We start from the raw sequence: 12,196 nt of genomic DNA, 5'->3' as shown, positions 1-12,196 counted from the left end.
ATGGGCACTCGATCATTGTATGACTGAAACGTAAGCATGAAAACCTGTAAGTCTGTAACTTTGTATCGCGGTGATTCACTAATTAAAAAAAAATTTTAAAAGAGACATATCATCAATAATCACAAGTGAAAAAGCAGTCATAAGTAAGTAAAATAAGGGCACAGCTTTATTTCACAAGGCAGTTAAGTACACTGTCATATCAAAAGTTCAGTGCTGGCCATCTTGCACCAAATGTTCTTAAGGCAGCAACTGGCTATAGACCTAGTCTCTTGGCCCAAACTTCTAACACAGATTCTGTGTGGCAGATCTGAGACCGTACACTTAGAAGCCAGGGGGGGAAATTCCGATGAAACACATAATCCCTGTATTAAAGAACAGTCAGGCTGTACTTAAAACAAAACAAAGGACATCAACAACATAGATCTCCCAAAAAAAAAGAAGTGCAATGCATGCTCTTAGAAACCAACAATAACAAAAAAAATAAAACAACAACAACAATGCAAAATCTCCCAAATAACTTTTCCAAGGTATTACAAAAGGAAAAAAAGTATACATATATAAAAATTTTAAAAAAGTTTCAAAATACTAGTGCATAGTAAATTACCTAACACCAATTCTTTTCTTTCCGTCCAAGCTCTACTGCCCCTCTGACTCTAGCAGCATGTCTACAGGCTAAGACCATAGCAGCAAAACACAGTTTTCATTTGGCATGTACAAAATTAAATTACTGAATAAAAATATAATTTCTTATAAAACTATTTCATACAGTAATAATTTTTAAAGCAAGCTAACAAAAAAAAACTCATAAAATGGTTTAGTACAAGGAATGTACCTCCCATGTTATTAACCATAAATGAGCATGTACAATCTTGATTAATCATTCCATGGTATTAAGCCAACATTTATAGTAATGCATTGTGTTTAGTGATTGAGAAAAGTGAAATATTGAAATTTTTTTCTTTTTTTTTTGTATAAAAAGTTCAAAACCTGTTCACAGGCAAAAATACTGGTCTGTTGGATCCTCTAAAATACAGACAATTCTTTTTATGTTTTAAACAATCTGCATTAAGATATTAACAACCGAATACAATTCATTACCTAACAATTTAGGTAAGACTGCTATTATTAAAAAAAGAAAATCTTTTTAATTGAGTGAAATCTGATAAGATTTCATTCATCTAAATGCACTTGGTGCTGCTCTCAACTGTTGTACCACAACAAAAATAGGGTCTTCTCCCATTCATGAAAAGCTTCATGTAGAGGAATGCTATATCCCAAGTCAACGCGAAGTGTTCTGCAAACATAATGCTTGTCTGGAAAGCTCTCACATGACCAGAGTCCGGGTGGAGAAGGCGTTCACATATTTCCGAGCCTGCCCAGAAGCTGTTATCTGATCTTCAGTCTTTCCACAGGAGGCAGATTCCCAGGGACTGCCGCAGGGCTAAGGGGAAAAAAAGAGAGAAACGCATTGGTCAAACCAGAGATACATCCTTAAAGCCCACAAATGAACTCCCCATTTCAGCAGAACCAGTTGAGGACGTTGTGACCTCCAGCTAGCCAGGAGCTGAGCAACAGAGAGCCTTTACTAAATGCAAGCCGAACTCCTTAACACCCAGCAATCCAGCAAGTATAAATGTTATTAGTGTGTTGTTAAAAAGAGAAAATCAAGAACCAGCGTCATAGTACAGTGGGTAAGACATTTGTCTTGCACATCACCATTTGTCTCAATCCCCGGAATCCCATACGATCCTCTGGCCTGCCAGGAATGATCCCTGAGTGCAGAGCCAGGAGGAAGCCCTGAACATTGTTGGCTATGGCCCCCAAAGTACAAATAAAAAGAGAAAGTCAAATCCAAACCTTCTTTGTAAGATACAGCTGTATCTTCATATTGAGTGCCTTTGGAATATCAGGAAATTTGACCAAGCCTGAGACAGAAAGGAGCATAAATGCCTAGCTGCCCAAGGTGAACTGTGGGCATTTACTTAGACAAATTGGTGAGCGTTTGAATCTCCAATGCAAAGACGTCCTATAGCTGTTGTCATGATCAACACTTACTAATAACTATTATATGTATTTTTTTTATCAATTAACTTAGAAGTAGCTGTTGCCCATCATTGGTTATGCTTTAGAAGTACGTGGTGGAAGATATAAGATTGAATTAATGTCTAATGAACAGTGTCCAGATCGTGATATGAACTCATTTGCATAGCACAAGCACTTTGTAAGGAAGGTGCTTGATTCTCTAGCTGGTCAGGAAACAGGAGAAGGAAGTAAACTGGAGTGCTTTGAATTTAGGCCTATCTTCAGAACAGCCTTAGCTCATGTTTCCTCTTCATGTTGCCCCAAACTACATTAGGTCCTATTTGTTCCCTTCTTGGTTCCCAAAAGGATTTAAGATGCTTATGTTAGAGGCAAGAAGTTATTATCAAGATTGGGCATGGGTTCGATTCCCAGCACCACAGGGTCTCCAAGCATTGTGAGGTATAGTCCTGGAGAATCCTGAGTATCTGAGCACTGCTATGGTGGCTCAGGTGTCCTCAGAATTGCATGGCATCACAAACTTGGGCCCTTGTGCTAAACCAACATCATGTTTAGCTGAAAATCATTGGTGGAGATCCTAGACCTCCCAAACATTTCATGCCCCCCCACACAAAGATGCTTATACTACAAATATTGGATAATGTTATAAAAAGCAGACAAGGCTGGATCACAGAGAAATGTCGGGAAAAATAAAGATAAAGATGGGGAAGGAGGGGGAGGAAATGCAATGCATCAAGGAGATACAATCCCTAAGCCTGACTCTGAGTGCCCTTCCAGTCCATGCAAAGGAAAAAGAAGCATAAGCAGACGATTCGGTGGTGTCTGTAATCCTCTAACTAAACCAAAAAAAAGGAACAAAAGCAAAACTTTTCCTATAAAGATGTCCAGGAGGAAGCTTCTCCCAAGGAATAAGGTGAAGATCTCTGTTCTGCAGCACCTCGCAGGTCTTTAGGGCAGAGTTTTACAACCATTTGTATATAATCAGGCTGGCACTGATTCGTGGCTCTTTCGCAGATCTCTTGTCCCCCAATTTTGAGGACAAAAATAATCTCAAGTCACCAAGATTAACTACTATATGGGCATGGAAATCTTGTGGTGCCCGTCTAGGTGAAGGAAAGATGAGCTACTGAGAGACAGGCCAGGCCAGTGCTCTAGGGCAAGAACAAGCAGAACTTAGGTAGGTGGGAAGAAGAGTGGAAGCCAGGAGGAGAAACACTGCAGATGGGTCAGGAAGCCTTGGATTTTATACACCAGATGTGGGAAGGATCAGGTGGTTTTAAGGACATTTAAGAAGTGCTGGCGATGCATGTGCCACTATGCCTCTGAGGAATGTATCTGTGTCCCTGTGTCCTCACATTTGGTTCACACACACAACTGCAGTGATGCAGGTACAAATCATTGCACCCATAACAAAGACCAGAAACTTCTCAAGAGAGTATTTAGGCAACATCCTCAAGGGCACCGAGCGAAGAAGTCATGAAGAAAGAATGAAACCAGACTCTAAAAGAGCATGGGATGCCACTTGTGTCAGCGCGCCTGAGTAGGAAATGGTGGAGTCAGGTCAGAAGGACCTTGGAATGCTGGCAGAAGCATGACCGTGGGGTGTGAAAGTCAACAGGCCTTTTGGCAATGGGGCTGGAAATTCCAACGCAGGTGCATTTGGATGCTGATGGGGTTTCTTTGACTAGTGGTTGGAACCCAGTTCAGTGACAGAGGGTTTACAGTGCCATGTCAACTCACTGCCAATGTAAACGACACTGTCCAAGTTTACACGCTGGCTGTGAAGGCTCAGAGGCCTAAGCTTGAAATACTATTCAATAAGCTGGATTATGATAGAATTTACTGGGCCTTTTAAGAGGACAGAATAGTTTGGTACAAGGAGGATTAAACGTCTGTGCTGGAAAAATATTTTAACACGGTCACATACATCTGTGTGCATCCCTGCATTCTCGCTCCTAAATGTTAGTTTCATTTACAAGAGGGAATGATGGGGGCTTCTGTACAGAAATTCTTGTTGAATTGAGCGCTGCTGCAGACCTGTCACTCGACTGTACCTCACTTCAACATTCATAATCCTACTACACATCCTCCTGCTCTCGCCTGAGAATCACCTTGCTTATCCAGTCAAATGTGTTTAATTGCCTCTGGGTGGAAGTGAACTGTAAACAGACTGTCAAAGCTTGAACTGGGATATCCTGCTAAAGCACTTTAAATAAATACTCAGATCCGCTGTGGGAACAGAAGAAATCAAATGAGACAAGCCCGTGTCCACAGGTGGTTTTCTGCTAGAACAAGGTAATCTTCACATTTTAACTTAGGATATGAAGATTTCTTGTCGTGCTTAACAACTGCTACCACTATGATGTTCCCAGAACCCCTTGGGAAGAGCTGTGGGTGTGAGAACACCTTGGCAAGGTCTGCACTTAACAATTCACAGGCCTAATAGGAAAGTGCGCATGTCATGAAAAATGATTCTGTAAAATAAAATCTAAGGAACTTGAAATTTGATATATTTTCTTCTTTTTTTTTAATTCAGGCACTGGTGCCGACAAGAGGAAGAATATGAATAATCTGATTATTCTTTTCAACTCACCTGCAACAAAGTACTTCTTTATTCATCACATCAACTCTATTAGGTCAATTCAAAACCTCTAAATGGCAAACTTGCTTGATTTAAACATCTACTGAAAGCAGGTCACTAAAACGGGACTGGCATAGCTAAGTGAATTTTGCTTGGGTAAATGGAAAAAAAAAATAACGAGCCAAAGAAAGAGCCCAGTGAGCAAAGAGGTATCCGGGGGAGCAGGTCAACACAGAAATGAACACTAAGAAGTGCTCGGAAAGAGCTATGCCACATGTAGACAGTCTATTTTCATGCCTGTTGACATGCAAACGCTAGCAGCAGAAAACGAGAAAAAAACAGTAAACCAGTTGTTTCATCTCTTTGACACCAGAGAGATCTGACTGCCTTTATTTCAGGAATCAGTTGAATCAGCTCTCTCTTGGGGTGACCCACTGACACAGTTCTGCAAGAGCAGAACAATTGTTGAGAAAGAACAAACAATAGAAAATAATATGCCACCGTTCAAGAAGACATGGCTTTTGGGGAGGCTGTGTTGCCCGTGAGTCCAAGGACAGGAGTAAGGCTCAAGTTTGCTGAGTAACAGATACCACGACTAAACACTGGCAGGTGCATGGCCATTTTGAAAGCAACCTTGATGGTGAATGGAGCATATACCATGGTCTCTAATTTACAGATTAGAATAGTTTGGAACTGAAGAAATAAAAGACACACATTTAAAAACAGTGGAGTCTAGGGGCTGGAGTGATAGTACAGCGGGTAGGATGTTTACCTTGCATGAGGCCGACCCAGATTCGATTCCCAGCATCCCATATGGTCCCCCGAGCACCATCAATAGTAATTCCTGAGTGCAAAGCCAGGAGTAACCCCTGAACATTGCAGAGTGTGACTCAAAAAGCCAAAAAAAAAAAAAGAAGAAGAAGAAGAAAGAAAAGAGTGGCGTGTAGACTGGAAGCCAGGTTCCCGTTGCCTGCATGTCAGTCTTCTCCTCAGCTATACTGATTATGCCAATATAATTTACCTATTTAAAAATTATATAAATAATTTTTATGAGGAGAGGATCAAATTAAAACCTGTGAAAATTCAGTAGTGAGTTTCAATCGTTTGCAACATCATTTTAGGATTTTTATTTTTCACCTTAGGATTTTTAAAAATATGGCACAAATGTGTTTAAATAATAATGACTCGAGAAATTTACTTAAACTCCTTGTTTTAAAAAAGCAAGACCCTGGCAAGCCAAGTCAGGAAATTAAAATTTAAAGCTGTCATATTGTGGTTACAAAACAAAAAAAAAAAAAAAAAGAGGAAAGTGAGTGAATAAAAAGCATTTGAACACATCTCTTACACTTGGGTTTTAAACAGGAATATCAAAATATATCATTTAGGAGAAAAATACAGAAGTTCAGTAAGCTTATAACAAATCCAGTTTCAGATCTACTAGCAACAATGTCTATCTTAAGAAATTTTTTTTTTGGTATGACTGAAACCTAATCATGAGCAGCTTTATGGGTCTATCTCACAGTGATTCAATAAAATAATCTTAAATAAACGTTTTTTATTAATAAGCATAATGCATTATGCTAATTTAAAATGATTTAAAATGTAAAGCAAAGTGCAAGTATCCAGAGGAAAGAAGCAGCTCTTTCTGCTTGGCTAGGAGAGACCTCAGCCTGTGCCTGCTTCTCTCCGGTTAGCTTTCAAAACCAGAGTCCCCCCGAGTTCCACACCTTTCCCACCCCAAACTGCCAACATTCTAGGCAAAAGGTTCATTTCCTCACTTGCAATCAATTTATGACCCTTAGATTTATTCCTCTACCTCCACACAACAGGACAGTGACACAACAGTACCCTGGGAAAAAACAATACAGAGGTACAACATGAACAACCTCATAAACCCTGAGCTACATGAAAGACTCATATACCAAAAATGCCTCAGGGCTGAACTAGGGATGTGTCTCAAAGATAAAGTATTTGCCTTGCATGTATGAGGTCCTGGGTTAAATCCTTGGCACTATCATTAAAATAAAGTCACAGAATCTTTTTCTTAATGGCCGCATCTCTTTGCTTTTATCATTTAAAATTGAAGTAACTTTTAAAAAAATCCAAAAATTATAATATCAAGGCTGTCACAAATTTCTTTTGGAAAAGATTAGCATAAATAATTTTTAAAAGACAACATTGTACTTAATGGCTTATGATACCTTTGATTTAAAAATTATAATTTATGGACTAGTGGACATATGAATAGTTCTTAGCTATTGAAATTTATTGCTTCAAGTGAGGATGCCAAAAACCAAATGGGCATCTTTTATCTTTTTTTTTTGCTTTTTGTATCACACCCGGCGATGCACAGGGGTTATTCCTGGCTCTGCACTCAGGAATTACCCCTGGCGGTGCTCAGAGGACCATATGGGAAGTTGGGAATCGAACCTGGATCGGCCGCATGCAAGGCAAACGCCCTACCCACTGTGCTATTGCTCCAGCCCCCCAAATGGGCATCCTTAAGTCTAAATGTTGGCTTCTGGTACCTTTCCCTCGTAAAAGAATCAGGGTATTCTGGGGAAATTATTTTTCTCAGGAGAGGAAAGAAATATGGCTGTGAAATTAAAACAATTTAATTAAATAAAATAGAAAGTTTTGCTCCTCAATGGGACTAGCCACATTTCAAATGTGCAGTGCTCATCTATGTCAAGTGGTTGCCTTATTGAACATTTCCATTATTCTAGAAATTATTAGACAGCATTGGCCCAGAGAGTAAGGAGATTTAACAGCCAAACGCAATATATGAACTGTTTCTATTTGTATCAAGCAAAAAGAAATTTTTGTTGAATTAATGGGAAATAAATCTAGCCCAAGAATTATAACATTAAGAAATTTTGGTTATTGATATGTGATGGTGTTATTAGGCTATAAATAAAACTGTCCTTATTTCAATGATGGCATTAATAAGTGCAAAAAAATAAAATTTTATATTGTTCGGAATTTAAACTACTTTGTACTAGTGGATGAAACAATTATTGTGTTAATAATTATCAAATCTGGATGTTAATAATTATCAAATCTGATCACCATGCCCAGTGGTGTTCAGGGCTTAGTCCTGGCCCTGAGCTCAGAGACCACTCCTGGTGGGGCTGAAGGGTCAATATAGGGTGCTATGGATAGAACCCATGTTGGGAGCATGCAAGGCAAACACCTTACTCACTGTGCTATTGTTCCTGCCCCATAGGCTCCTGCTGGGGCTTGGGGAATCGTAATGGTGCCAGGGATTGAATCTAGGTCAGCCGCACATAAGGTAAGTGTCTTACCCACTGTGCTATCTCTCTGGCCCTCTATCAAGTCTGATTGCCACAATGAAATTAGAGTACTTAACAATGAAATGACAGTTACACAATTACACAGATACTATAATCTTCAATAAAACGTTTTGTTTTTTTGTTCTGTTTTGGGGCCATGCCTGGCATTGCTCACGGCTTACTGCTGTTGTGTGTTCAGGTGTCACTCTGGCTGTGCTCAGATGACTTTATGCTATGCCCGGGGGGTTAAGCCCTGCTTGGCTATGTGAAAGCAAGAAACTTACCCTTTGTACCATCTCTCCAGCCCTAATAAAACGTTCTTTTTGATACCAAAATATAAGATAGATAAACAATTATTTCAACAATTAGATAGATAAACATTCAATTGTACTAGACAAGTGACAACTAATTTCAAAATATCAGAATTAAAAAAATATTTTAAGGATAAAATTTGCTTGTTCCAATTAAAATGACTATGATGGTGTCCACATTGCTAAAATTTCTCTTTTATTATTAGTAAAAATTACAAATGTTATTGGTTGGGGCATGCAATAGAGTACAATGGCTCAGGGACTTCTCTTATTTGTGGCAAACCTGGGTTCAGTCATCAGCACACGAATGCACACACACACACACACACACACACACACACACACAACATGCAAGAAAATGAAACAAGGGATGAAAAATCTGCCTGCTTAGGTCAAATAAGTTACCAATGAAAATATATGATGAATCTTTTCCTCACTATGTACTTAGGAATTACTCTTTTTGGGACTCAGGGGATGAAATGGAATACAGGGATTTATTGGGTTGGCTGTGTGCAAGGCAAGCGCCTTATCCACTGTGCTATTGCTCCAGCCCCCAAATCTTTGTTTTAAACAAGCAAAAATTATGAAAAATCTATGTAACAACTGTTGGGTTTGAATTACATGAAATAGATACAATATATGTTTATATATTTGGAAACATCTGATGCATTTTCCAATATTTCTCACAAAAATTTGTAACATTTTAGATGATACATATTTCTCTAATGTCTGAAAGTTGATCTCCACGACACAAAATGAGTCATGAATAATGTGTGGCATTCATTCATTTAGAGATTATTTCTTGAAATCAACTAAGTTAATAGCAGAGCATAATACTATGACCTATAAAATCAGTAAAATATAAAGTGTAGAGAGACTTTTGGATCAGTTTATCTTATATGTCTTATTGATACTCTAGATATTTTAAACTATATACATTAATAAAATAGAACTAATATTTATTTTGAATTTCAAAACAATAAATATTTATATCAAATATAAATGTGTTACAAATAAGCCTCCATATTTATTTTTTAAAAATAAAATAGCTTTAAAAACTTGAGGAGAGGGGCTGGTAAGATAGTACAGCAGGCAGGGTGTTTGCTTTGCACAGGGCTGCCCTGGGTTCAATCTCTGACACCACATATGGTCCCCTGAGCCCTATCAGTAGTGATCCTTTCGAACAGAGCCAGGGGAAAGCCACTGGCTGTGGCCTAACCCCACATCACCCCCATTAAAAAAAAAAAAAACTTGACAAGAAAAAAATTGTGCCACTTATATTTTGTAAACACTGATTTTCTTGTCAAAATTTTATATAATATACTTTATAGCAATACCATGTTCAGCTATAATCATTTTGGTTAGACAAAGTTTCATGAAGTCAAAAGCTTTTAGGATTCCATTTTAGGAAAATCAATTCACATAATGATAACTGTCCAATCTAGTTTTTTTCTTTTTGGGTCACACCCGGCAATTCACAGGGGTTATGCCTGGCTCATACACTCAGGAATTACTCCTGGGGTGCTCGGGTGACCATATGGGATGCTGGGATTCAAACCCGGGTTGGCCACATGCAAGGCAAATGCCCTACCCAATGTACTACTGCTCCAGCTCCTGTCCAATCTATTTTTACTTGCTTGCTCTCTGAAATTTAGAAGGCACATTTTTTTTTCCTATTCTTTTATAAGATATAGGTTGGATTCCAGACAAACTGACCAAAAATACACATAAAACTGAATTTAGCTTATTGTACTAAGGGTAATAGACAGATTCTAAGCTCTGGTAAACAAATATTAAATAATTTGTTTCTTTGTTTTTGCTTTGGAGCCACACCCATCAGTGCTTAGGACTTAGTCCTAATAGGGGTTGAGGAACACGTGGGGTGCCAGGGATGGAGCCCCACTGTAGTATCTCTCTGGCCTCAAACATTAAGTATTTTGAGAAGGAAAAAAAAAAAAGAAAGAATTTTCTCTCCCGCCTCAGGCTGAAATCTTGGTAAAATATTGAAATGGTTAACCTTTTGCCTCACCATCTTCCTAAGCCCTTTTCTGTGTCCCTCTTATGCTTCCTCCTCATTCTCATATCCCAATTCTCTGTGAGCCTGTGTGGTCTTCACATAGGGTCTTCCCAAGCCTGATGAACTCAGGGACAGACACTAACTTCCACTCTCCCCAACCCCAGTAATCGTCCATCAGGCCAGCTGCAACCGAATGGGGAAACCAGGAAAGTCGTCTGGTTGAATTAAGAAATAAAATGGGGGGGGGGGGCTGGAGTGATAGCACAGTGGGTAGGGCGTTTGCCTTGCACGCGGTAGACTCGGGTTCGAATCCCAGCATCCCATATGGTCCCCTGAGCACCGCCAGGAGTAATTCCTGAGTGTAGACCAGGAGTAACCCCTGTGCATTGCCGGTTGTGACCCAAAAAGAAAAAAAAAAAGAAAGAAAGAAAGAAATGTGGGGCTGGACGGAGAGTACAAGCAGCAGGGAATTTGCTTTGCACATTCTGGATTCCATGCCCAGAACACTATATGGGTCCCTGGAGTCTGTCAGGAGTGACCCCTGAGCACAGATCCAGGAGTAAGCCCTGAGCACTGCTGGGTGTTGCCCTCCCTGCCCCTGGCCCCTGCAAAAAAAGAAAGAAAGAAAATGTGCCTACAGCTTTTCCAACTGTGCAACCTAGAAAGAAGATAATGCCAAATAGCCCAAAAACTTCACAAGGGGAACTTCTCAGAGTCTCACAGTCTGAGAGAGGCGGCCTGCCACAAGGAGGGGAAAGTCCTTTTTTGAAAGGGCAAACTCAGTGAGCACACGCTCCCCTCCCCCCCACAGTGTCCTTTAACGCCCAGTGCAAATATGACTTCACTTTTGAATCAGGCCCTCTCCGCTCACTAGGGCTTATGAATTCTCTCTCAGGGCTGAAGGGGAGAGTCCTGCAGTGGGGTGGGTACTGGGCTGTTCGATGCTGGGAAGAGCTTTCAATAATTTACAGGAGCAAATTTGCATTCCTATTTGCATTTGGTTCATGATTAATTTGGAATTAGTTGTATTTCATCAACATTTACCTACTCTCAGCGTGACAAGGGAAATCTCTTTTGATATTAAAACTTGACAGCAGGTGGTCAGCTACAGATTAGTCATACAATAGTAGGCTTTCTTTCATAGCCAAATATATTGCAATTATGTTCTAGCAATAGTTTATTTAAAATATAACTGAGGCCTGAGCTTTGATGGCTTCCTGGCAGAGCATAAAAATGAAAAATGTGGGACTGGAGGGATAATGCAGCAGGTGAAGTTCTCGCCTTGCGAGACTCATGTGCAATCCTCAGCACAGCATATGGTCTCCCAAGTCCCATCAGAAGTCATCAGTGAACACAGAGCCGAGAATCAGCCCTGAGCATAACTGAGTGGGACCCCAATACTGAGATAGTAAATAAATAAGTAAAATATGGGGAATCTGGAGGATGTGGCTCAAGAGGTAGAGCAAGTACTTTGCATGTGTGAGGCCCTGCATCTCCGTTATGCATAGCCTCTGAACAGGATGAGTGTGGCTCCCACAATTTTTTTTTGTAATTTGGGGGTCTGGGGATATAGCTCTGTATTATAGCACATGCATCACTAATATCCAGGAGGTCCAGATTCGCTCACTAGCAACACACACACACACACACACACACACACACACACACACACACACACAATCTAGAAGTCAACTATACCAATAAACTTTTTGTTCTGGGGCTACACCCAGCAGTGCTCACAGCATACTACTGGCTCTGTGCCCAGGAATCATTCCTGGCAGAGCTCGGGGTATCATATAAGGTGCCAGGGACTAAACCTGCGTAAGGCAAGCCTCTTACACACTGTACTATCTCTCTGACTCCACCAATAAATGTTTTTTATGAAAGACTTAAAAGGAGAAGGAGCTATCTGCACGTGGGTAGTACATGACCTTAGCCTCTGTCACACAAAGAA

At 39.9% G+C, this 12,196-nt stretch overlaps 1 protein-coding gene across 1 annotated transcript in view; it reads right to left on the bottom strand.

The window, feature by feature from the left end:
- Positions 1-207: 207 nt before the first annotated feature.
- Positions 208-12,196, bottom strand: part of MYB (MYB proto-oncogene, transcription factor) — a 36,375-nt gene continuing 24,386 nt past the window's right edge. The window contains exon 16 of the mRNA XM_055136250.1: positions 208-1,441. Within this exon, the coding sequence (XP_054992225.1) occupies positions 1,325-1,441 (117 nt within the window). The 3' untranslated portion in view covers positions 208-1,324. The remainder of the gene's footprint in view (positions 1,442-12,196) is intronic.

Source organism: Sorex araneus, chromosome 4, assembly GCF_027595985.1.
Source record: "Sorex araneus isolate mSorAra2 chromosome 4, mSorAra2.pri, whole genome shotgun sequence".
Classification (NCBI taxonomy): Eukaryota; Metazoa; Chordata; class Mammalia; order Eulipotyphla; family Soricidae; genus Sorex; species Sorex araneus.
This window is presented reverse-complemented; position numbering and strand designations above follow the sequence as displayed.